The sequence below is a fragment of the Lagenorhynchus albirostris genome, chromosome 20, assembly GCF_949774975.1.
Source record: "Lagenorhynchus albirostris chromosome 20, mLagAlb1.1, whole genome shotgun sequence".
NCBI lineage: Eukaryota > Metazoa > Chordata > Mammalia > Artiodactyla > Delphinidae > Lagenorhynchus > Lagenorhynchus albirostris.
The window spans coordinates 26,827,837-26,854,400 of record NC_083114.1 but is presented as its reverse complement, the minus strand read 5'-3'; the positions used below and the strand labels follow the sequence as shown (position 1 = coordinate 26,854,400).

The 26,564-nt window shown below is 35.3% G+C and overlaps 1 protein-coding gene across 2 annotated transcripts in view; it reads right to left on the bottom strand.

Annotated features, from left to right (window-relative positions):
* The window catches only part of STXBP4 (syntaxin binding protein 4), a 183,742-nt gene that overhangs the window by 57,081 nt on the left and 100,097 nt on the right, over nucleotides 1–26,564 (bottom strand). For both annotated transcript variants that reach the window (XM_060133833.1, XM_060133834.1), the window contains 4 exons: nucleotides 16,747–16,923; nucleotides 10,207–10,323; nucleotides 9,674–9,723; nucleotides 7,985–8,118 (listed from right to left, as the gene is read on the bottom strand). In XM_060133833.1, the coding sequence (XP_059989816.1) occupies nucleotides 7,985–8,118; nucleotides 9,674–9,723; nucleotides 10,207–10,323; nucleotides 16,747–16,923 (478 nt within the window). The remainder of the gene's footprint in view (nucleotides 1–7,984; nucleotides 8,119–9,673; nucleotides 9,724–10,206; nucleotides 10,324–16,746; nucleotides 16,924–26,564) is intronic.

Genomic DNA, 26,564 nt, shown 5'->3' with positions numbered 1-26,564 from the left:
TGAGAACATGTTGATGTAAAATGGTACTTTTAAACTGTAAAACTCATAAAATTTAAAAAATCTTCTATATATTTGGTATTATTATTTTAAAATATATTATTTGTAATAGTAATATGAATATTCTGTTGTTGAAGGCAGGAACTTCTGGATCTAAATTGATATTTTATCATATTAAATAATCATTAAAGCTGTAGCTGTACACAAGTCCTACTGCTGCTTTCTTGAGATGAGTTAATACTTTGTCCTCATATGAACTCTGGAGAACACCTATTCCATTAACCTAAAAGAACACATTCAGTTTGAATGAGGACAGTTTCAGGTCTTGAGGGAAAATATTTCTTTCTGCCACCATTTACATTTTGCTTGTCAAGTTATAGGACAGAAACATGAACTATACTTTAGACATCCTATTATTATAGTGAGTTCTAACTGTGCAAGGAATTAGTTTCATTTTTTGGAAGAGAGCAAATTCACTACACTTTACCATCTATGCCTCTGTAATTTCTGAAGCATTCCTTGTATTTTTTCTGCTTTTGTGTTGGAAATCATTTTATGTTATAGTCTGTTCACCATGTTAGTACTAAGGTATACAGCCTTTTACTTAATTAAATCCTAGATATTGTGCATTCTGCAACCCCCTTGACAACTATATTCCTGCTTTGTGTGAGAAATTAGGTCTTGCTTGTCTAGCCATGCCTTCATACCTTATGGCTGCTGGCAGTATATGTGATTAAAGTATATATCTGAAATACTGTCCTATAAATGATCTTCTATGAAAACACATACGATGTGGTAGCTCTGGGATTGACTCACCCTGGATATCTGTTTGTGTATACTAAATACTGGAAACATGGTGGCTTCCTGATTTTTATGACTGACAAACTGTATTATGTTTGCTTCCTATGTACCAGTAGAGAATAGCAGATGGTTACTACAGATTTGGTATTATTAAATCATTTCAACACTTCAATTCTCAGTAACTTGTTTAATGAAAAAGGCAAATACCCGACACTTAATTAATGTGCAGAAGGGGCAGTAGGGAAATATGAGGTAGTCTGAGATCCAAGATGATGACAGGCAATTGCTTTGTGCTTGTGGACTTTTGGTTACTCATTGACCCGATATGCAATGAATATCAAGTTTAAACATTAATACTGAATTTCAAGTGTTCCAAAAAATTATACATGCTGACCAACTTCTCTTTTTAAAAATGAACATTTGTTCCTTGCTACTCCAAACCTAGCCCATGCTACTACCATCTCCTATGTAAATCATGTAATAGCCAACTAGCCTTCCTGCTTTCTTCACTCTTCGCTACTCCTACAGTCCAGTTTCAAAAAACTGCCTGAATGATCTTTTAAAATATAGACCAGATCGATCACGTTATTCCTTCTGCTTAAAACCATTAATGGCTTCTATAATACTCAAAATACAATCCAAACTCCTTCCTGTGGTGTTCAAAGCCCTATATGATCTGGCTGCTTTCTAAATCTCCACCCTTACCTCCTGCTACTCTCCTGCTTGCTCATATGTATCAGATACCCAGGCTTTTTTTCTGTCCCTCAAATATGTCAAGATCACTCCTATCTCAAGGCTTTTAGAGTTGGCCTAAAAAACTCTTTCCATATAGGTTTCCTCCTGGCTGGATCTTGGTTCAAATGTCACCTCTTCAAAAAAGGAGGAGTAGCATCCCCACTTACTCACATTCCCTTACACATCATCTGGCTTATTATATGCCTCAAAGTCATCACTGTCTGGAATTGTCATGTACTTATTTTGAGGGGGCTATGTTCTACTTTGGTGGGAATAGGACTGAGTTGACGCCCTGCATTCAATTTGTGCTTTTCCTGGAATTTCTTTTCTGTTCTCTCTGGAGGAGAAGGGCCGAAAAAGGACCATTCCAGGGCGCGGCGCTGGGCTTGCCACATTTGGGAGCGCCGCCTGAAGTTGGGCGCACAGCCTCCCGCCGCCCTGCCGTTGGGCTGGTGGAGGCCGCAGCACTGCTAGGGTTGCATCAGTCCTCCTGTTTGCACTATTTCTTTTTGCGACCATGGCCCCGCCTTAAGTATTTCCAATTGAGAAACAAAACCTCAGGAAACCGAAACTTAACCAGCCGCTCTCGCTTCTGTAATTACGCCTGCTGACCACCCCCCCCCCCCCCCCCGCAACCGTCCAACCAATCAGACGGCGACTAGTGTCTCTGTTTAAAAGTCAACCAATCGGCGACTAGTGTCTTTGTTTAAAAGTCAACCAATCGGCGACTAGTGTCTCTGTTTAAAAGTCAACCAATCGGCGATTAGTGTCTTTGTTTAAAAGTCAACCAATCGGCGACTATGTTTGTACCGGTCTATAAAAGAGCTGTACTAAACTCCGCCAGGACCTCTTAGCGTCACCGGCAACGAGTGCGCGGAGGTCCAGGTTCGAACCTGCAATAAATGACCCTTGCCGTTTGGCTTTGACTCTCGACTCTGGTGGTCTTGTGGAGGGGCCTCGCGACCTTGGGCATTTCAATTTGCTAACTTGTTTGTCCATCTCTGCCCTTACAATTTATTTAAGCAGCTTGATAGCAAGGATTTTGTTTATGCTGTTATCAAAGGGTCTATGTCAGGGTCTGGCACATTGTAGATACTCAATAAATAATTCATGAAAGAACGAAGTAATGAAACTAAGTGAATCTAAATGATTACCTCTTCTTAAGTGATATATTTTTCCCTCACTATTTTTTTTTTTGGAAATAAAATTGTGCCAGGAAAGAAATTACTTATTTTTCTTGAGGCTAATAATAATTTTCCCACTTAAAACAAAATTGAATAACTCAAGTATAGTTTATTTTCCAGAAACGACCCAAGATTAAATTTGATATATTTTCTTAATGGAACATTATAGCAGTAACCTACTTTCAATTTGCAACAATATAAGAGAATATGTGAGTTTGCCATTTTCCTTGAATGGTAAGACACCACAAATATTTACAGTGGTTATTATCTGGCTCTGAATAACCAAGTCACTAGAGAATAGGTCTGTCTAAAAAAACAGGTGAAACTGTCTCTTAAATGGCATCAGATCACATAACCTATTCCCTATGCGTGAAACATTTTCCCCAATTCTAGGAGAAGAAAGATATATAAATAATATGATTACTTTATGGGAAGTAAATACCATAATGCCCATTCTAAATAGTATAGCTGACTTCCAAAGATATATATATATATATATATATACACACACATGGCTATACACACATGGTATATATATATACACACGGTATATATATATATATATATATATACACACATGATAAATTCATGTAGGTTAATAAAAATATGCTTTGAAGGAAATAAGGAAGGCAAAGATGAGAGTCTGAGACCTCGAATAAGTACAATGAGAAGATGCTATATCAAGTGTGAGCTTTGGATCCAAAAGAAAAATTGTGAAGGCCTTTAAATATTGCAGTACTGCAGTTCCCCTTTTTCTCAAAGAGCCTTTTTCCATCTGCCTAAATAACTTCTAATTAGCATCAGAATGTAAAGACAAAAAGCAGCTATTACTGACATTCTAATTTTAAAAGTTAAAATATTGCTAATTTCAGACAGGAATATCTAAATTGAGACAGGAGTCTTACATACACAAATATGTGTAATCGGATGGTTGTTGCTTGGTAGGGGAAAAGTTCATCTTTATTTTCAATGGGTTGAGTAAAAGCTATATGATTATTCAACCAATATGTAACAGTTGAACATCCATACTTCTGCTTTTATAAGAAATGCCACAATGAAAATACTTGTATATACATTTTTAAGCACATCACTGATTATTTTCTTTGAAAAAATACTAACAGGTGGGATTATCAGGTTAAAATATTTGACCATTAAAATTTTCTTTTGACTTTCAAAAACACTTTTCAAATAGACATTTTAAAAGCTCTTGATATATACTGCAAAACTGATTCCCAAGAATGTTGTGTCAAGTTATATTCCCACCTGTAGTGATGAGAACACTTATTTTCAAATTTAATTGGTGGCAGGCCCAGATGGCTCCTAAACTGAAGGGATTTTTATTTTTGTTTAATGCCTTATATGTGAGTAAGTTGAGAAAAGAAAGTGTATTTTATGCTGGAAGGTTCCTGCTCCTTGCTTCCTTCGCTCTGGCATCATTTGGGCCCTCGTGGGTGTTTGAACTTTTGCTCCAGCTGCTCAAGTCGATCCTGTGTATCTCAGAAGCTGAAGACCCCAGTTATTATTATAGTTTTACCCTCTGTTTTTGGTGCAGGGAGGCGTTCCTTTCTCGGTTTTTATCTTTTGAACACACACAAAATTTTAAACGTCATTTCTAAGTGTAGGAACAGAATGGCATGAGATCACCCTACCATCTTGATCCTGAAGTCTATTCTGAATCTTGACAGCTATCTCCTATTTTCTTGAAAGTGGACTTTTTCATAATCATATATTTCTATGTATACATATATATCTGTTTATAAGAGCTTGAATGAACTGTGTGTGTGTGTGTTATATGTTTCTCTTTATACAAGCCTTGAATGTAGAGAGCTCTCTACTCAGAATTGGTTTTTGACCCTTGCAAGAATATGTGGATCTCTGGCTGCCCTGACACTCAACCAAGTTGTTGATGAGGGTATGATCTAAAGCTCAGGCTGGAGGCTGGCCCATGTGCATTGCATTGCCAAGTATAAGGACAGTGCATCAGTCTGAGGGGAGTGAGTCGTGAGCCAGGACCAGAGGCGGCTGTGCAGAGCAATGTGGCCTGTGGTACAGAAGCTGCTGTGCCAGTTTCCCTTTATATTTATTTCTTTACATACATTTCTTGTATGCCCAGAGTGTGTCAGGTCTAAAGTGTGTCTAGGCTGCCTAAAGGACCAAGCCCCAGATGGCCTTCTGCTTGACACAGAAACTGTGTGGACCCTGAGGATTTCAACAAATGACACTGACTCACCAAAATAATAGAGTAAAAAGAGTCCATCTACCCCCTAGCCAGTCTTTGACTTTATTCATTACCCCTTCAAATTAGAATGCATTAAGGGGTGCCCTCCTGTCAGGGTTCCCTCCAGTTATTCCCATAATTGCTATTGTTGTTTAGCAGAGGACCTTCATGCTTCTCTTCTATGTGGTCCTACCTGCCCTATGTTGAAAAGTTTTGGGGATTTGCCTGTAACTGCTAGTGCTTTTGAAGACTTCCCCCCTATTTTTATATTCCATTGATCATTTCCATGGGAAGGAAGGTAGAAGCCTGTGTTTACTCTGCCGATTTACCAGGGAGTCAATAAGTTCTCTTTTTATAAAAAAACCTCCTATTGGATATCCAGCCAGCTATTGTTTGTTTTATTTTTTTTTCAGATATTGTTTTAATATGCATTTTTATAAAATAGAACTGCCTCTTCCTGCTTTCATTACAGAATTTTGTTAATCTAGATGTCAATCAATTGAAGATTACACTTTAAAACATGTAGTTATTTCAAATAAAGATGACACTAAAGCACTGCAATACTGACCATGTAAATATTGATGGAGATCAATATAAGGGCCTCCAGGGGTTCCAGTACTGATTGAAAATGCCTATTATGTCTACATACTGTTTCACTGAAGGTAATGTAACAGAGCAGATCTAAGTTTCCTTATAGTTAGCAATAAACAACTGAAAGATAAGCTGCTGATTCAGACATTTAACCGCAGTTTCCTGTGATGATTACGTTCTAACTCAAAATCAATAATAGCAATAAATGTTATATATTAAGAAAAGGTCTCATCTATCACATTTTCAAATGTATCAAAGTTAAACAAAGCTTTAGAAAATAATTATATAATACTTACCATAGAGAAAAAGTATTCTTTAAATTAATTACTATAGATAGTAATGTGGTACCAGCAGCAGTAACAGCCATTTATAGAACATCTTATACTTTAAGGTACTTTACATGTATCTCATTTAATCCTCCAATCCTGCCACTTCAGATATTATAATCTCTACCTTTTATATGAGGAAACAGGCCCAGAGGTTAAGTAATTTGCCTAATGAAGTTGGATGACCAATTGAGGTGCTCTCGGGGGGACCTCCAGGGAACATCAGAGATTCTGAGGCACATTGTTTACGTGGATTCAAAGTGCTGCTTGACCCTTGGCTGCCTATGTGATTCATATACTTCTCCACTGCTAGAGGTATTCTTGTGAGAGATGGATGGCCATGTTTGCAATGCTGTAGAAAGCATTCGTGTTCCCTGTAATTTTACATCAGGGGTTCTTAAGTTGGGGTTCATAAACACTCTGAAAATGCATGAAAAAAATGTGCTTAATTGCATATTTCTGGGAAGAGGACTTTCACCAGATTTCCATGGAGTCCATGATCCAAAAATGGCTCACAATTGTCCTCTAGATATTCCTTAGTGACTGGTTTTAACCTATAAGACCTAAGAAATCTTAATTTCATTTCTGAGGAAATTCCATAATATAACATCCTGGAGTATATTTAAATTAACAAGAAAGTGGAGGCAATTACCCAAATGAAAATTTCAAATTGAAACTTGAAATAATCGGATAGCCATGGCAAAGGAAATGAGGTGGAGGCTGTGGCTGAATTATCTACCACATGATAGCAATTTTCTCCTTTTCATTACAGATGGAAAAAGCTACTGCTTAAAGAGAAAGAAAAATGAGCTGAGCTTATCTGAATTATCACACTGAAAAAGATATGTCACATATAATTACAAAAGTCCTGGGAAATATGCAAACATTAGCAATTGTATTTCTAAATAGGAAGACAACTTAGAAACAATTTGCTAGTTTTAAGCAGCGGAGTGGGTATAATCTTATGACAGATAAAAAGTGAAGATGTAATTTTCCACTTTTCTTCCAAAGAAGTTCTGCTGAACTTCAAAAATTTTCTTTGAATAATCATGTTTGACAAATATAAAGGTTAATGCTAGCAAGGTAATTAAAATTAATGATTGCAATGTCCACTGGGCTATGTCTGTGCAGGTGTTTTCCTCCACTGTTCCCATCCTAGCTTAAAAATGTCTGATATATAAAATTCTGATCTTACACATAATACATTAGTAGTGGCTATTTTCATCCCTCCTAAAAAATAGGAGCAATGTGGCCTGTGGTGGTTACTGAGAACACGGAGGTTACTGAGAACACGGCTGACTCTGGGGGTGTCCAGTGGTTACTGAGAACACGGCTGTCTAAATAACTTCTAACTAGCATCAGAATGTAAAGACAAAAAGCAGCTATTACTGACATTCTAATTTTAAAAGTTAAAATATTGCTAATTTCAGACAGGAATATCTAAATTGAGACAGGAGTCTTACATAGACAAATATGTAAGGAGGTTACTGAGAACACGGCTGACTCTGGGGGTGTCCAGTGACAGATCATGCAGTCCCTTGAGAGAGGTATTCTCTTAGCTCTGAAGAGTAGGGAACTCGTTCAGCTGCTCTACAGCCCTTTAATTCGTTACCCTGCTGACTGCCCCAGGGTTTGTTCCTAGCTTTCCCTGCTTGTGATCTTGAGGGTTTTTCATGGTTCTACTTAACTCACTGTCTTTCACCTTTATTGTGTTCTCTTTATTGGGGTCTCTTGCACAGCTGGGCTGTATCTTCAATCTTATTCCATCTGTTGTATATTATTAAAAATTTCCTCAATGTTGAGTCCAACCTTCTAGGTTTCCAGTGCTGTTGTGGATTTATTTTTATATTTATTCTTCCATTTCAGAGAGACTTTAGATGGAAGTAGAGGTAAAAAAAAAAAAAGGTCTTAATCAGCTATCTTCTGTTGGAAGCCATTTTGAGCACTTTAAATAAAGCAAGTATTCTCCCCCTACAATTGGTTGCATTAAGATTTTTATCGATAAGCTATCAATTTTACTGTAGGCAAACCAATGCATTTAACAAGATTAAACTATCAAACTTGAAATTTTCTTCTTTTGTTTTGCTAAATAAGTTATTTTTAAGCACATGAAAAAAATGCAGAAAACTTACAATCCATATCAAGTATGGCTCGGACAGATTTAACAAGTTCCTTAGATTCAAGTGCCAGCGTTGCTGGGATGTTACGTCCACTCCTTCCCAGTGGTGTGAGGGACGTCTGGGAAGCTAACATAGCTCTTCTTTCACTATGGAAGCAATAAAATAAAGCTAAACTTATTACACAATGAATAATATCTATCTTTGCTAAGTCTGAATTCTTCATAGTTATGAAATTGTACAAAAATTTTTGATTTCTGGGAACATTGTATTCTTGTAGCCATAATCGAAATAATTCCCACAAAATATTTCTGTTTTCAATTCTTTATTATATAATAAATAGGCATATTTAAAAAATTAGGTTTACCTTATACATAAGGAGGAAGGGATAGAAGGATAGCTTCCTCCTAAATCATTTGTTTGGCTTATTTTGTGAGTGCTTGTGTTATGCTAACAAGATTTGGCCTTTTATTTAGTTTTGTAAACACTTAAATTAAGCACTTAAACATAAATTTATTAAAGAGACATTTACTACTACTTCTAGTAATATTAAATATAAATTCAATATGTATATTTGCTCCTGAAATTCTCTCTTAAACTCTTCCATTTGCTATCCCTAAATCTAAAAAAGCCTAGAGCATTTATACCACTTTTAAAAAATGCGAAAGTCACCTGAAATGAATGCATTCTGATACAATTAAAATGCAAGGTTTTACTTTTACCATTATGCTGAAACTTTTACTTGAAAAGAGACAATTTTAGACTGATGACAAAGCCATCATTACTTATAATGCATCTTCCTAAGCATGATAGTATTAATTCACAAGGAGAAACTAAAGCATCAATTCTCAAATTCAAATACAGAGCCTTTATTCCGTGTAGAATACCAAGGCCAACATCCATTACAGATGATATAGTATATTAAAAAGACTGAGCCAAATTTTACTAGTGTTTAACTTTCCAAGATGTAGCAAAAAGTTGCTTAATGTTGCTTTTTTTTTTTAAAGTTGATGTATAGTTGATTTACAATGTTGTATTACTTTCAGGTGTACAGCAAAGTGATTCAGTTACATATATTAATGTTGCTTTTTAAAGTTACTTTTGTTCTGTGAACCTGCAAGGGCAGGCTCTGGCTTTTAAATAGTCATTTTTAATACCAAAGCTTTTGAATTATTATTCAAGGTCACAATGAAACCTTGGGTGGTGGGAGTTTGGGACATGTCTAACCCATACAAGCGGAATCTGACTGCTGAGTATTTTAACATCATACTGAAAATAATCATCATGGTATTCACATAATTATTTTACATCATAAGCAGCATAGATAACAATAAAAACATCAGATTTCACCTGAAGAAATAAAGTATTACATTAAAATGAGTTTAAAGGTGTACTACCATATGTACTACCATGTACTACGATATTTTTCTAAATTCAAAAATGCTATGTGGAAACTTAAAATATAATGAATCATCTTCATTTATTGAACTGCTGTTTTCACAGAAAAGGGTGGAGTTTTCCTATGTTTCTGCAAGCATATGTTGCTAGAAGTAGAACTACATTGCTAGTGGTAGTCTTTATAAAAGGAAAAAAATTGCTTTGACTATCTTAAGACTTTAAGAGATTTTAGTATTTTAGCACAAGTACCAGATGAAGAATGTAATCAGTGGCCATACTCTGCAGAAAGCACTTAAATTTTCTTACCTTAAATTTGACAAAGGAAGAGAATTATCACAAAATACTTCTTGAATAGCCTAGAGACAAACAAGAGAGTGAAGGTGATAATGTAACTTTGATAGCTTTTTAAAATGTTTTCTCTTGCTTAAATAATATTTATAACCCCCTCCACCCATATGATTAAAAAGGTGTTATATAGGGGAAAAAATCAATTACATTAACATACAATTCTACTCAGAATTATAATACACAGAGAAACATTTCTTTATAGGGTAGTTATCAACTAATGTTTACATAGTATCAAAAGTTAAGAAAGTGTTCATTAAAACATAGTATATATTTGGGATCATATTACCCTGTCTCAATTATTTCTCTTAATCTGTATGTTAGCTGGTCTTTTCATTATCTAAGCAATTTAAAATCTGACTGTAAGTCACCATTGCTGTTTTGAGCCCAGAGAATGTTTCACTAGCCATCAAACGCCATGACATTTACCTGTATGTCAGTTGTCTATACATTTCTTAAAAATGGACATAAAGTGATGTAACAGGAAAATTTACCTCTACAAAATGAAGAAGCTTTTCAGTGGATGCCTCAAAAGTTTTTCGAGCCATTTCTGATTTTCGCAATTGGCAGTCAAGTACTGTGATTCGCTTTCTTAACTCCTGAACACTTTCCTGGACAGAGATATCAAAAGGAACATATTATACATTTCTTCAATTTTATACTAGTGGCTCCTATTTTCATTTTTTATTAACTAATATCCAACATTACTATATCATTTATTTTCTCTCTTCTTGTACATATCTTCTTGTTTTGGGGGGTACTTAACTAATTGCATATTTTTAAAAGTTAAACTGCACAGGAATGCTGCAAACTTTTTAAGATAAGCTACAAATAACTTTTATTTTAATAAAAGTTATATAATAATACATTTATTATATATAATGTTATATATAATACACTTTAATTAGTTTATATTATATTCTTATATTAAAATACATTTTAATTAGTTTATGGCATTTCTTGACAACATGGTTACCAGAGGCTGACGGAAACCCGTATTAGTGTGGCACAATCCAACATGCTGAAGATATACATAAATATTTTTTTTTTTTGCGGTACGCAGGCCTCTCACTGTTGTGGCCTCTCCCGTTGCGGAGCACAGGCTCCGGATGTGCAGGCTCAGCGGCCATGGCTCACGGGCCCAGCCGCTCTGCGGCATGTGGGATATTCCTGGACCGGGGCACGAACCCACGTCCCATGCATCGGCAGGCGGACTCTCAACCACTGCGCCACCAGGGAAGCCCTATACATAAATATATAATGTAATATGACCCAATGTAAAGCTGAGCTGACGGGGAAGTAAAAGAATTCCAGGAAAAGTGAAGGAATTTCATGAAGATAAGCAATAGCAATGCTGAATGAACCCACTGAAGTTAGAGTACACTGTAGCACAATTTGATCTCAGGGTATTTGCTGATCCTTGGAGGCCTATAGTTTGGGGTTTCATCAGGCACAAATGGCAAACAGGAGAACTTTAATGGGTGAATTAGGGAGAAACAAAACTTTTGATTTTGCCTCTGGTGAATGGTTAAAAAAGTGTCCCCCGAATAATTGCCAACCACAGTCCCCCAACTCATGCAGGTTCCAGGTCAGAATTTATATTACCTGTGTGGCCTGTACATTCATAAGCTGAAAATTTAGTTTAAATTGGTTCCTGGCTGGTAAAAGCAAACAAAAAATTTCTCTAGTGGGGTTATTTGCTAAACTCAGACATCAAAGAATGCCTACATTTAATGTAACAAAAGAACATGATCTCAGCAAATAAGCTACTATGGATGAAAAGTCAGCTGAAGGAAACAAATTATAGGATCAAACCTATAGAGACAGCAGCTACTGAAGTGATCAGATACAGAATATAAAGTTATGTTTAATATGTTTTAAAAATTAAGAATTTAAAGCATAATAAAGAAACAAGAAACTATCAAAATAGATCCAGGTGACATAAAAAATAGATCTGAAAAGTAAAAATACAGGGAGGGTGGGAGGGAGATGCAGGAGGGAGGGGATATGGGGATATATGTATATGTATAGCTGATTCACTTTGTTATACAGCAGCAACTAACACAACAATGTAAAGCAATTATACTCCAATAAAGATGTCAAAAAAAAAGCAGTAATAATTAGAAACTCAATTTATGCATTTACTATCCAATTAGATACAGATGAAAAGAGAATGGGTGAACTGGAAGGCAGAGGTAAAGAAACTTCTCATAATAGAGCATAAAAATAAAAATGGAAAATATGAAAAGAGAAAAAATAACCGGAAGAAGATCTAGCATACATCCAATCTGAATTACATAAGACAGACTAGAAATAATGAAAGAGGAATAGGTCAGGATAAAAGCTTAGGGTTTTTCAGAAATGGTGAAAGACACTGTTCCTCAGATCAGGAACCTCATTCCATGAATCTCAAGCAATATAAATAAAAATAAGTGAACACATGACTGATCATAGTCAAACTGCTGAACACTAAAGATAAAATCATCTAAAAAGAAACAACAGATAGCAAACAAACGACAGACTGACATCTGATATCACAACCATGGAATAAAAACACTGAAAGAAATTCAGTGCTGATTTAACAATCTAAATGTAGCAAAAATATATTTCAAGAACAAGAGTCAAAAAAGAAGTTTCCAGACAAACAAAAATAGAGTTTATTACCAATAGATACTCACTATTTCTAAAAGATGAACTTCTAAAAGATGTATTTCAGGAAAAAAGAAAGTAATTCTAGCAAGGATGTCAAATGAAAGGAAGAATGTTGAACAAAGAAAATGATAAACATGGAGGTCTATCTAAATGAAGGTTGACTGCACAAAATAAACTGTAATAGTATCTAATTTATGATGTTAAAAGTCAAGAAAGAACTAAAATACTTAGTTAATAGAAATTAAGCAGAAAGGGATGATTGGATTTATGTTTTAAAGTCCTTACAATATTTAGAAGAAGTGGAAAGCCAGTGATTAGTTTTATAATTTAAGTTAAAATAGAATGTTAACATTTCTAATATAATCTTTAAAAATTAGAAACCAAGTGTCTAACTTCTAAACTAGCAGAGTAAACTAAATGAAATGGGAGTAGGGGAACACAGGAGAAGTCTGACCCAATCCAAAAAAGAAAAAAAAAAAGGGAGGCAAAAAATGACAAACAACTAGAAAATATGGGACAAATAAAATGCACAAAATAAAAGGGTAGAAATGAAGCCAAGTGCATTTGTGAATAAGAATGTAAATGGAAAGACCTTTCCAATTAAAGGTCAAAAATCAGGAAAATGGGGAAAAAAATCCAACTACCAGTTGTTTATCATAGACACAATTAAAATATAAGGACACTGAAAAGTTGAAAGTAAAAGGATGGAAAAAATACATAGGTAGATACCAAAAGAAAGCTGGTATAACTATTTTAATATCAATCAAAAATAAGCATTAAGGGGGAAAGAAGATTGAAGAGTCACAACATTTTCGTAAAAGGATGATAACATAATTCTAAGCTTGTATGCAATTAAAAACATTACTTCAATATATACAGAAAATTTTAAAAAGTAATCACAAGGGAAATTTTAACCTATTCCCTGACAAAGAAATTAATATGACTAGAGAAGAATTGAACCCCACAATTAATGATCCTGATCTGGTGGACTATATAAAACAACACATCAAATGATTGCAGAATTCTTTTCAAGCTCTCTTTGAATATTTGTAAATATTGGTCAGACAGTAAGCCACGAAGCAACCATCAATGAATTCTGGAGTTATCTATAGACTAGATTCTCTGGCCACATGCAATTAACCTTTCTGTTCCTCAATGATGTTTATGAATCAAGACACAATCGTAAATATGTAAATTTCCCCCAAATTATATATTTAATGCATTTTCAGTAAAAATGGCAATCGTATTAATTTCTTTTGATGGAATTTATAATCTGAGTCTAAAATACATATAAAAGATCAAAGGGTTATATAGCCAACACACTTTTAAAGAAAAAGAACTAGACAGGTTGATCGGATCAAGATTTAGAGTAAAAGAGACTTTTGAATGAGCGGTGCTGGTATAGTTGGCCATTCACTTAGGATAAAAAAGAAAGAATGAAATGAATCCCCACCTTATACAATGACATAAAACCATGACAGAAGGATCAAAGTTTTAAAACTTTTAGAGACAAATATAAAAATATCTTTGGGAATGGAAGGACTTCTGGAAAGACACATGAAAGAAAAGACTGAAAAGTTTGATTACTTGAAAATAACACCTGTTCATTTCACCAGAGGGTGAAAAGGTAAGCTATAAATTCCAGAGAGGATTTTTACAACATAAAATATAAGATAGGTTAGTAACCAGAACATACAAACAATCACTACATGTGAATATAAAAAAGACAAATAACCCAGTGGAAAATGGTTAAAAGATATGAAGAAGCATTTCACATAGAAACACAAATGCCTAATAAGTGCATAAATATTAACTCAACTGACTATCTGGGACAAGGGGCAAAGCCCTGGTTTATTGCATTTGGGGGTGTAAATAACCCCACCATGGCTGATTTCAAGCTAACAACATGATGTGTTGAACATGCAGTTAAGAAGAAATGCACACAGTCAGCTCTCATAAACTAGTACCAGCTGGTCCCAGCACATCAGTAGCTCAAAATCATTAGAGAAATTCAAATTAAACCACAATGAGATACACTTATTACACCTAACAGTTTGATAAAAATTAAAAGTAAAAGAAAGCAAGCATCAGCAAGGATTTGGGGTAAACGGTAATTCTCATTCATTACTGTTGGGAGTAAAATTGGTTCAAACACTTTCAAAAACAATTAGGAATTGCCTAATTGTAATTAGTAAAGTTGATCATACAATCACCATTCAACCTAGCAATTCCACTCCAAGATATGAACCCAAGAGAACTGTTACACATGTGGAGCAGGATATATGTACAAAACTGTTTTCAGCAACATTGTTCATAACAGAAGAAAACTGAAACGATTGGACTGTTCATCAAATACAGAATGGACAAATATACTGTAATATATCCACTCAATGGAGTACAAAAAAGCAATGAAAAGACATGAACTAGCTATAAACTTCAAATAGATGAATCACAAAAACAAAATTTTGAGTGAAAAACCAAGTTGGAACAATAAAAGTAGTATATTTCTATTTACATAAAGTTGACAAACAGGCAAAATTAAACAACATATTGTTAAGGGATATATACATAGGTAGTAAAATTATCAAGAAAATGTTTAACACTAAATCCAGGAAAGTGGTTTGTTTACCTATGAGGGTGAGGGAGGGGGATGCAATTGGAAAGGGATATTGTGGGTCTTCGAAGGTACTGGTAAAGTTTTATTTCTTAAGCTGAAGGTGAAAAAAAAGTAAATATAGAGATAATATAAGGGAAAACTTGTAAGAAAAATAATATTGTTACAAAAAGAATATGCTTTAAAAATGAATATTGAATCTGAATCCTGTAATATCTTGGTCAGTGTCTCTTCAAGCAATCTCAAACAATTAAAAACAAATTTCCTTCTATTTCTCCACTGGTATTGGGTTTGGAAAATGTTAAGATGCTCATGTATAACATCTCCTCTTTGGGAAAAAAAAAAAAAGATTATCTTCAGAGACAGGTTAATGGTTTAGTTTAGGATTTTGTTAAGAGGAATGGCATGAGACACCATTATGCTAAAAAAAGAGAAGAACTGAATTAATTATATTACTACACGACTTAGGACAAAAACGTTTCTCAGCTAGGAGCTGGAAGAAAGAATAGCAAATAACTTATGCTTTTAAAAAAATGAATAAATTCATGTGAACTCCTTGAATGTTATATTATTTAAAAAGTATTTTTAAAGACTTGATTATCCCTCCAAAAGTAAATCAAGTTATTATTAAAAAAAAGTACTTTTAGTGTTTTGAAAATTCCCAAAATATTTTCAGAATCATGTTAAAGTTACTCACATGAAATAAGCACATATCTCTGATTTCAGAATGTAAACACTGGGTCAAGAATAATAAATACAAGTAATATTCCTAAGTATTTCTGCTGTCTCAAGTAATGTTTTCCCCTTGGCCTTGTGGTATTATCAAAGGGTGACAGGAATGTCAACCTTCCTTTGGGATTGGTTTAAATGGACAGATGTGAGAAATATATTAGCGATTCTTAAGAGCTAACCGAAGAAAATTTCAGATTTTCTTCTGTATTTTGCTTTTCTAAAACTGATTTCATTTCTACTTGGTGTATTTAAAGTATTTAACTCTTTTATGTTTAAATAAATACACACAAATTTTGCAAATTTGTTTTATGTTCTCTTGAAAGATGACTGTATTAGAGAGATATAAACACTATGGTTATAAATGAACTCATGAAGTTATAAAATATCTATTTCAATTTATTTAATTTTCTACCTTACTTCAGTGAAATAAAAATGTCTGTTACAGTTTTTGAAGACCATTCAATGAGTGCAGTATGTCTTAAAAAATCACATAATGAAAAAATTCACATTAAAAAAAGTTCACATTGCCTTCTGCAAAGCATTCAGTATTTCACTATTGAAATTGGAGTCTGCTAAATTCAAACTCAAGTTTCTTTCTCTTAATTATCTTGGGCCTTGGGCAAAAAATTCTTTAACTTTCACACTTCCTTGAGTGCTCTAATCAAAGAGCAAACCCCATCCCTAGACTCTCCTCCTCCCATCCCCACAGGACAAATTAGCAAGTTTAGGAAAAAGGAGGAAACCAAAGTAATCAATTAAATGTTAAATAGTTCCAGGACTCAGTGCCTGAGCTGTACAATGTTGACCAATGACCTGAATAAATTTGGGCACATACTTTTGCATCCCAAAGCTATCTGGATAAACGGAGGCTCATAACCTTCACATTACCCCCATCATGACACATCATCCTATCACTGAATTATAGAAGACAAACATTGACCTAGTTTAGAAGTGCAGATGAAAAGAAAATGAAAACAGGATACATGACAACGGCAAGGAAACCATGGTAACTAGAAGAGAGAACTGTTTTGCTTACTTTATTTTGGTCAGAATAATCAGCAAGCTGAGCCTTCAGCTCTGTAATCTCGGCCTCTAACAGACGGATCACTTCTTCATAATCCATTTCCATTCCGTGTGCCTGTCTCTGTGCAGCTTCGGCAAGATGAAGCCGACTTCGCAGGGCTCTTGTTTCTTCGACCACAGCTTTGGCTTCCTAAAAATTTCAAAAAATAATGTCACTGAAAAAAAAAACATGTAAAAACAATTCAGTGGTTTAAACAAAATATTTTCCTCCTTCCTGGAAGTTCTAATTCTAAAAGTGAATCAATTATACATATGTTTCTCACATCTCAATTTGAAAATTAATATTCACATTATTTTATTGTACAGAGTAGCTGCCTGACCTTACTTTTCCTTTCTTGATTTCTTAGAAAACTTTCAGTATGGAATCTCCAACTTCACACATCTAGCATAGAATTTTGAAAATAAGAGAAACAAAGGAGAATTGAAAGTGGAAAATAGAAGATTAAGAATTAGCTGAAAAGATAAAAAGAGTAGGCTTCTACAAAAGTCAAGCAGGTGGTAGGCTCATGTTCTAGGAAGGCTCTTGCAGCTTCATCAGATACTGCTGAGAGATTTATAGTGTTGAGGGCTTCTCCGTGGTCCAAGTGCCAGGAGCCAAAGCTTATTCCTAGACATCAGTCTAACTGCTACTTCTCCATTTTGATTTAAGCCAAAAGGTAGAATTCAGTAGCAAAATATACAGCTATTTCTATGGGATGCAATGTTCACAATACATTTATTAACCACATGTTACATCTCAGGTAATTCATGCGTCTTCTCCCATTTAACATTTAGAACAACACTGAGGGAAAGGCATTATTAAAAACCATTTTATACATAATCAAACAGAGGCTCGGAGAGGTTACATATCCTATCCAAGGACGCATACTAGCGCCAGAATTTAAACCCAGGTTTACCTGACTCCAACATTAATGTTCTTTTCACCATTTTATTCCACCGCTAGATGACAAACAAACACAAAAACAAAACAAAACTATATAATAGCTACATTCTCCACCTTAGGAAGAGGACGGTGTGGGCAAAACCACTTGCTCTCTCAAAAATGTGTGGTGTTGGGTCAATAACAGTCCCCCAGGACACCAATATAATTTAATATGGCACTTGTTATAATGTAAACCGCTTCTTTTTCTTCACTTGATGCAGAAATCTCTTTTCTCTGCAATGGAACTTTCTGCTACAATTGCCATGGCTAATATTCAACTGTGGCTATTTTAATTTTCTGGGAGCTATTATAGGATACTTGCTTTAGTTTGAGCCTAAGGGAGGGTTAGAAGTATTTTTACAATAGGACATATATATATATATATATTTTTTTTTTTTTTGCGGTACGCGGGCCTCTCACTGCTGTGGCCTCTCCCGTTGCGGAGCACAGCCTCCAGACGCGCAGGCTCTGCGGCCATGGCTCACGGGCCTAGCTGCTCCGCGGCATGTGGGATCTTCCCGGACCGGGGCACGAACCCATGTCCCCTGCATCGGCAGGTGGACTCTCAACCACTGCGCCACCAGGGAAGCCCTAGGACATATTTTTAAGGGCCAATTTTTCATTCATACATTCAATAACTATTAAGTACTTATTATGTGCCAGTTTCTGTTTCAGGTACTGAGGACAGAGCACCTAACAAAATAGACAAAAAGTCCTCCTTTTGTCCCCCAGAATTTACAATCTATTGAAAGTTTGGGAAGATAGACAGCAAATTAGGGATAATCAATGAAGATCTCATTGAGAAGACATTTAATTAGAGAACTGCAGGAAGCATGGAGCCATGAAAGTTTTCCAAGGAGGAACTTTCTGGGCAGAGAGAACAATTTGTGCAAAGGTCCTGAGACAGGATTGTGCCTTGCATCTTCAGAGAACAGCAAGGAAGCCAGTGTGGCAGAAGTGGACAGTAGTAGGGGACAGGAAGAAGGGAATAGTAGGAAATGAGGGCAAAGTGGTCACAGGTTTGGGCAGGGATGGTGTTGGCGTGGAGTTGCAGATCTCGAGAGGCTTTGGAGGCCACTGAGAGGACTTTAGTTTTACTCAGGGTGAGAGGGGAAGTGACTGGAGAGTTCTGAGCAGAGACGTGGTATGATCTGACTTAAATTTTATGTGGGTTACTTTCACTGCTGTGTTGAGAGCAGACAACTCATCACAGGAGTAGGCAAGGGTGTAATAGGGAGAAGAGGAATGGGATAGGCAAGCTACAGTTACTTTAGCTTGGACAGGGTGACAGTGGTGGAGATGGTGTGAAGTGGTGAGATTCTAAATGTAGTCAGAGGGCTTCCCTGGTGGCGCAGTGGTTAAGAATCCTCCTGCCAATGCAGGGGACTTGGGTTTGAGCTCTGGTCCGGGAAAATCCCACATGCCGCGGAACAGCTAAGCCCATGCGCCACAACTACAAGCCTGCGCTCTAGAGCCCGCAAGCCACAACTACTGAGCCCATGTGCCACAACTACTGAAGCCCGTGTGCCTAGAGCCTGTGCTCTGCAACAAGAGAAGCCACTGCAATGAGAAGCCCACGCACCACAACGAAGAGTAGCCCCTGCTCACCTCAACTAAAGAAAACCCGTGCACAGCAATGAAGACCCAATGCAGCCAAAACCACATAAATAAATAAATAAATTTATAAAAATAAAAGAAATAAATGTAGTTTGAAAATAGAGCTAACAGGAGAGTTCTTCATCATTAACAACTTTTACTTAGCACTTACTGCATCCAGACAATCATGTTATGTGATAAAAAATACAAAGGGGGTAAAAGACACTTTCCCTTTTTTGGCTCAGCTTAGAACAGAAGGTATGACTTAGATAAGTGGAGGAAGAGAGTAGGACATATTAGACAAACGAACAGTGTGAACAAAGGAAGAGGGAAAATTAGGAATCTGAATGCGGTACATTTGAGAAATGACGAATTTTGAAATAGATCAACTTTGACTGGAGTAGATGCTTCCTCTAGGGGCACAATGGATAAAAAAAGATTGGGGAGAGGGAGGGAAAGGGCTGGGCTCTGGTAGAAATGGCGTGATAGGCAAAGGTGCTTGGATCTGGGGAAGTCTTGAAACCTTCTGAGCAGAAATTGATATGAGAACACAGTGGTTTAGAAAGCTAGATCTGGCAGCAGCTGCAGGATGGAGACATGGCCAACCAACTGCCTATTGTACCCTTGACTCAAATAACTTTGCTTCCTTATTTTTAAAAGTAATTGTCTTGTAATAAAAGGTACTTTTAGAAAGAAATATCTAAGGAAATAAAAGGACATTTACCTAACTACCACATCAGTCAGTTCAGCCCAGGTGATCAAGGGTCACCAGTGTCAGCGCAGGATCAACTTCACATTAGACTGTGCATACAGGAGGTAATGGCTTAGTATGTGTTGACAGAGCTCTAGATGTTTTACATGGATCAACTCAGATAATCCACCTAATGCTGTGAGAGGTATGTCTATTATTATCCTCATTTAATAGATAGGAAACTGAAACGTTAGGGAGCTTGCTCAGAATCGCAAACTTAGTAAGTGGCTGAGCTGGGATTTGAACCCAGGCAGTATAGTTACAAAGTTTGAGCTCTTGGCTACCAACTACAGAAAATGTTAAAAAACCAAATCACTTGTAGATGACAATATCATCAGTGTCCAGCCCTGCATGAGCTTTTAGGATGTGGTCATTACAATAAACTCAAACACATTCGAGGCTGCTACACTGTTGCCCATTTTCCATTCACTCAGGCTAGGAAAAAAAATATTGCTACTGAAGAGAAAGGGAGGGACAGAGAATTCTCCATAGCTGCAATAAAGAATAACTAATTTGGTGATTTGTCTCCTTCACACTCGCTTCATGCAGTTTTTATTCCTCTATAAAAACAGCACTTTTATTTTTGTTCAAAGAATACTAGTTAATTAAAAGAAGAATCTGGATGGAATTTATATAGCCATTATAGTGCACTGATGGCAATATGGTGTGAAAGGCAGTTGGGTGGTAAAAGATGCAGAGGTTTTGATGCTGAATAAATTCATGCTATTTCTTTAGTAAACGTATAATTGTCAGGTTGGTAAATGTGACCCCTTAGTAAAGTTCTAGCCCAATTCCCACCGAACGGCTGTTTAAAAGATTAGTGCATTGAAATGACTACTCTTAGAGGAAGCAGTAAAGAGAAGATAGCAGCAGTGTGCCGTATTTAGCAATACAGGATCACATAATCCATTTTTTCTTTTCCTCCTGGGCTGTCTTCTAATAACTGTAAAGCCTCCTATGTCAGTAACAATTGAGCCAGAATTTTCCCAGTACCTTACCATGAGCCTGAAATCCCATCAGGGTAAATGCGCAGCCAGTTCACTGATTTACTTTGTATTAGGTACAGATTAATTCATTTTAGAAAGTTAGGAAATAAGAGAAACTAAGATGTAATAGTAAATAGAAAAATCAACATAAGCATTATGCTTTTTAATACTAAGCAGTACAAACAAATGCACTAGAAGGGAATCATGAATTATGAAGGCAGATCTCTGACTTAACTTTCTTTCAGTGACACTGAGGAAATGCCTTCAACTCACACTGTCTTATTGTAAAATCAGGATTTTCCACCTCACAATTTCACAATGAACCTTCAGGGAAGATCAGACCACATTCTTCTTTGAAAATGTAGTTCAAACAAATGAAAATCTTTGTAGGCTACAAATACTTTGAAGTTAGCTATGTGATTGTGTTGAAACAAAGGGCAGTATAAACTCAAAGGGGAGCATAAGCTCAAACAAAAGACAATATATTATCTGTTTTTCCACATATAGCACTTTTTCCCCCTTAAGGCATTAACATGATATTGAATTAAAAATATGGGCGTTTGATGAGATATACCTCAGAATCTTAGATATGTGATTTTTTTCATTTTCTGGCTCTGTAATTCTCCAAGGCTCTGTTCATTTGTACAATGGTAAATAACAACACCTACTTTATAAGATCAAAACAACTGTCACAATAGGGTTAAAGAAACCACTACAGTTCTTGGTACAGTTTTTTTCCTGTTCATCTTTACTGCTTTTGAAATATATTCATAATCACCAATGTGATTAGAGGGCTAGACTACATCAAATGATTGAAGGCTTTCTTGAGGCACTGAAATAGTTGTTCGGAAATATAATGTGCACATGTCTTTTTTAATGTTAGCAACAATTATGTAAAACCTTTCCTCCTCTAGTTGTGAGTTTTTAACGGCTCCCTAAAGTAGAAGGAAAAAGCACTAACTGCAGTTGCTCATTTGTAATTAGGTAGTACATCCACATCACTAAACTTAGAAGTTCTGTAATTTTTAAGCTAATCAGTAAATCTTTCAAAATGTCAATGGTTGACAGGAGAAAAAGGAGACTGCAAAGAGATATATGTTTTAGTGTAATGTAACTTATGCTACCAAGCCCAAAAGAATACTTCTCTTATCAGCTTCCTACATCCACTCTTTGGAAAACCCTTCTTGGTCTTGGTCCCATTACAGCTTGTGAAAAAGATTAAGGGTTACTGCAGGAAGAGGGCTGTTGAAGGAAAGCGTTTAAAAGCAAGTTATATCTAGTTTCCTTAACTTATGTGTCAAATTTATTAAAATATGTTTCATATTCCTCTCAATGGATGATCACAAAGTAATTTGCTAGATGTTCACAAAATGAACCTACAACTCATCCCTTAACCACGATGCACTTGGAGGAGAAAATGAATTCACAGAACTTTATATACGTCTCTGATATGTGCTCTCTCCTTTCCCTTTCTTTATGCCTTCTCCGTGCATACATCCATCCCACTACTCCACCTCCATACCTAACCAGTTATTAAGCACCTGTGAATTCTTCATTGATGATGTATTTGTACCATTCCTTAATATCCATTCTTACCATCATGTTACTGTTCATGTCTTTAACACCTCGCACTTAGGTACTATGAAAATCACATAAGTAATCACTCTGCCTACTGTGTTCTTCACTATAATGTATTCTGCCTACTTCTGAAGGATCGGTTTTCCTGAAATACTGCTTAGGTAACAAACCTAAGGTAACTAGAGAAAATGTTGCTTAGGTAAGTACATGGTACATGATAAATACATCCTCAACCTCCATACTTCAAGGTTCTCCACTATTTGTTCCAAATCAACCTTTCCAGTTTTAGCACATTTGACTCTCTTACAGGACTACCCTATCCAAGTACATTCACTTACCAAATTTCCCAGACTAAACTCTCCCACCTCCAAGATGCTTTTGAGCACATTATTCCTTCCACTAGGTGAATGCACTTTTCCTCTTTTTTTTTCATCCAGTTCTCATCTATCCTTCAAAATCTACTTCAGATTTTACCTCCTCTAATCTTTCCAAACCACGTAAGCTTACAATGATTTCTCCTCTTTTTATTCTTAATAATATCTGTTGTCTTTAATTAATCACATACTACTTAATATCTCCTATGGCTATGTTGAACTGTCATTAAAATAGTATTTTACTCCCAAACTTTCTAATGTCAAAAGGTCTTGACTGCCCAAACTAGAACACAAGCTGTCTGAGAGTAAAACCCTATCTGATATTAACAGGTGCTCCATTCAGCATAAATATGAGATATAACTGAGTGGACAAACAGTGAAAATGACTATTTTGTTTTTCATATATAATAATTGCCTTAGAGAACTTTATTAGGTAAGAAGTTTTCACAGGAAGGTTTCAATTTTATGGGAATATTTGAGAAATGTATTTCATTTAAATAATTACAGTAAGAACCATAAGCCATGCTATGAAAAATACCACATAATGAAAAGCAAATCATTTCATTACACTCTCTTTATATATAAACAAAATCCTTTTATAGTATTTATCAAGTAAATGAGATTACATCTAAACCATGTGGAATGAAGACTACCAAGGTCGAAAAAGGACAGATAGCTACACTTTATTTGTGTTTGACAATTTTATTTCTTGCTTTTTCATTAAATAGATTTAAAAATTTAAAGATTTAAAAATTATGCATGCTAGTTTATATTTCTCTAAAATTTACAATTTTCCACCATAAGTTTATATAATAAATACATGCTCCCAAGGACTATATAATCTTGAAAGTCCATTCCAATCCCACCCATATCCCTGATTCTGTGATTTGTGTGGTGACACTCCTTTGTAAAGTAAAAATGATAGATATGTGTCAATCCAAGAAACAAAGATTTTCTTTACTTTGTATGAAAAAGCAAAATCCTAACTTTGCAAAGGAAGACTTGGTTAAGCTTTCTGGAGGAAAAGCAGGTCAATCAAATTATAATTATCTCTAATTAACCCTCCCAAGAGCTGTCAACTTCTTTACCTGCAGCTGCCTCATCCTCCAAAAGGTGCAAAATTGAATTCTGCCTCTGAACATCAAAGAAAATCAAAGAAACAATGTTCAATCTCTGTTTATAAACAGAAATCCCTAATCAAAGACAGACACACAAGTACATCTATCTAATAAATTTTACCATGTAAACTTTGTTCAAAATATAAATTAGTTAAAACTCTGTTTTGACAATACATTTAACCCTGAACACATATTTTCTGGTTTAGAGACGGTTGACATAAAAGAAAAAACTATTTTCCTACTTCTCCAGTTCTGGTTACAAATGTACCAAAAGAGAACATTTACAGTATTAGAAATTCCTTTCATAATCAGAATTTATATCCTGTTCATTGAAACCTAGTACTGCTCAAAGGCTACTTTTGTAGCTATCAAATATTTAGAATTCATCTGAAGTTTGGAGTTTAAAAACAGAAATTTAGTCCTTCCAAATTAACTTTTAGAGAATTCAGTTAGAAAAAAAATTTTATCAAATTTTGCTTGTTTTGATGGCACTTGACCAAGAGTTCCAAATTTGAGTCTAGATATAATAAGATCTAAATAATAAATAAGATTCTTAAATTGATTTGGAAGAAAAAAAATCAGTGAGAACTGGTAAGCAAATTCTGAAAAACAACAATAAGAAGGAAAAAAAGAAAGAAAGAAAGAAAACAAATAATGTGGGACATGGCCCAAGAATTTAAGGCATATATAAATTACAAAAGTTGGTGCTAGCCAAAGAAGAGTTAGATAAAACATTCATTCGCCCAATATTTATTGACAAAGCAACTGGAAAGATTAGATAGCCCAAACAGACCCCTAGATTATGAGAATTTAATTTATGGTAATGGAGATACCACATAACAATGAGTGGTTGTGACAACAAACTATTTGGAAAAAAAGTGTAAAGTGTAGACACTCATCTCATACCATATACCAAACAGAGTAATTTCTTAGGTGGGCTAAACAAAAACAGAGATGGGAGGAAAACCAGGTAAATATGTATCTGAAATTGCTAGAAATGAAATTTTTTTAAAGTTAAAAAAAGGGGGGGGGAGAAATCACACAAAAAAAGATAGATTTGACAATACAAAAACACTTGTGTTTAAAAACTTTTAAAAAATTAGAAAGACAATTTGTATATAGGGGAAAATATTTGCAACAGATTTGGTAGATATAGGGTCAATAACTACAATGTAAAGAGATCTTATAAAATGATGTGGGGAAAGTGGGAAAACAGTTATTGATTAAGAATAGAAGTGAAGAAGAAAAAGCAAGAGTGGGAAGGGGATACAAATGACATAAGGGGCATATATGGTCAGGAGTGGCAGAATGTCATGAGCAATCATATCAGGAAATCAGCTGCCTTGAACATGAAGAATTGTGATGGAAGTCACAATTTTATTTGAAACCCATGGTCATAGACAATCTTTGCTATCTAATGCGGATGACAATGAATCAAAGTACGTACAATATTTTCAAATAGGGTGATTTATTTATGTAAGGTTAGGTAGGACTAGAGAAGTCTTGTTTTTAGTTCTAAAGTAGTTTGTGAATAAATCATTTAACACAACGTCATGAGTCACACAGCAAAGTAAGAGTACTGAAAGTGTTTCTCACAGGTTAAACTGCCAAGACAGGAGTTTTATAGTATCAACTGCCTTATCACTACTTCCTCCTTGGGTAAAATTTACTAGTTTGTCAGCCAAGTTAATATATATTGCTCTTACATTAAGAAACATAAAATGTTTGGCATCTGCATAGATGTTTAAAATATACCCTGGAAAGGTGCTCTCTTAGCAACTGACTTATGGAATTTTACAGATTTATATTTGCTTGTTTTGGGTTAAATAAGGAAAATTATAGGGAGTAATGCCTACTTTGGTATACAATCATGTCTCTGACAACTCACCACCAATAGGGCACCTATTCTGAAGTGCTTTCTAGGAAGTGATGGTTTTCCTCTATTTTTCGTTTTTCTTACTAGATTGAGAGCTCCTTGTAAAAAGTATATCTAGCTTTCAGAGTGCATTCACACAAAACGAGCATTAAATAAAAGAAGCTGAAACATCTCCCTTGCCAAGTTGCCCTTATAAGTTACCGCAGGCATGTGTGAAACAACTGATGAAAGAATGCTGAATGTGGTCCCTGAACAGCCAGAAAATAAGTGGCTCACAGTATGGAAACCAGAACCCTAACATCAGTTCTAACTAAGATGACTGATATAGAATATACTGTAATCAAATTGAACTGAAAGGTTTCTATGAAGAATAAGATCACTTTCCTCCCAAACTTCTCTAACATTGAAAATTCTGTGAGTCTAGTTAATCTAACACAATTAAAACAGTTCTATAGTATCAATAGGGTAATAAAATTTCTCTCAGAATTCTTAAAATGGTAAGAACTTTTCTACATTAAAAAGAAACAACTATTTGGAAATGGGTATCTGAAATAGACATTTTTGTTTGCC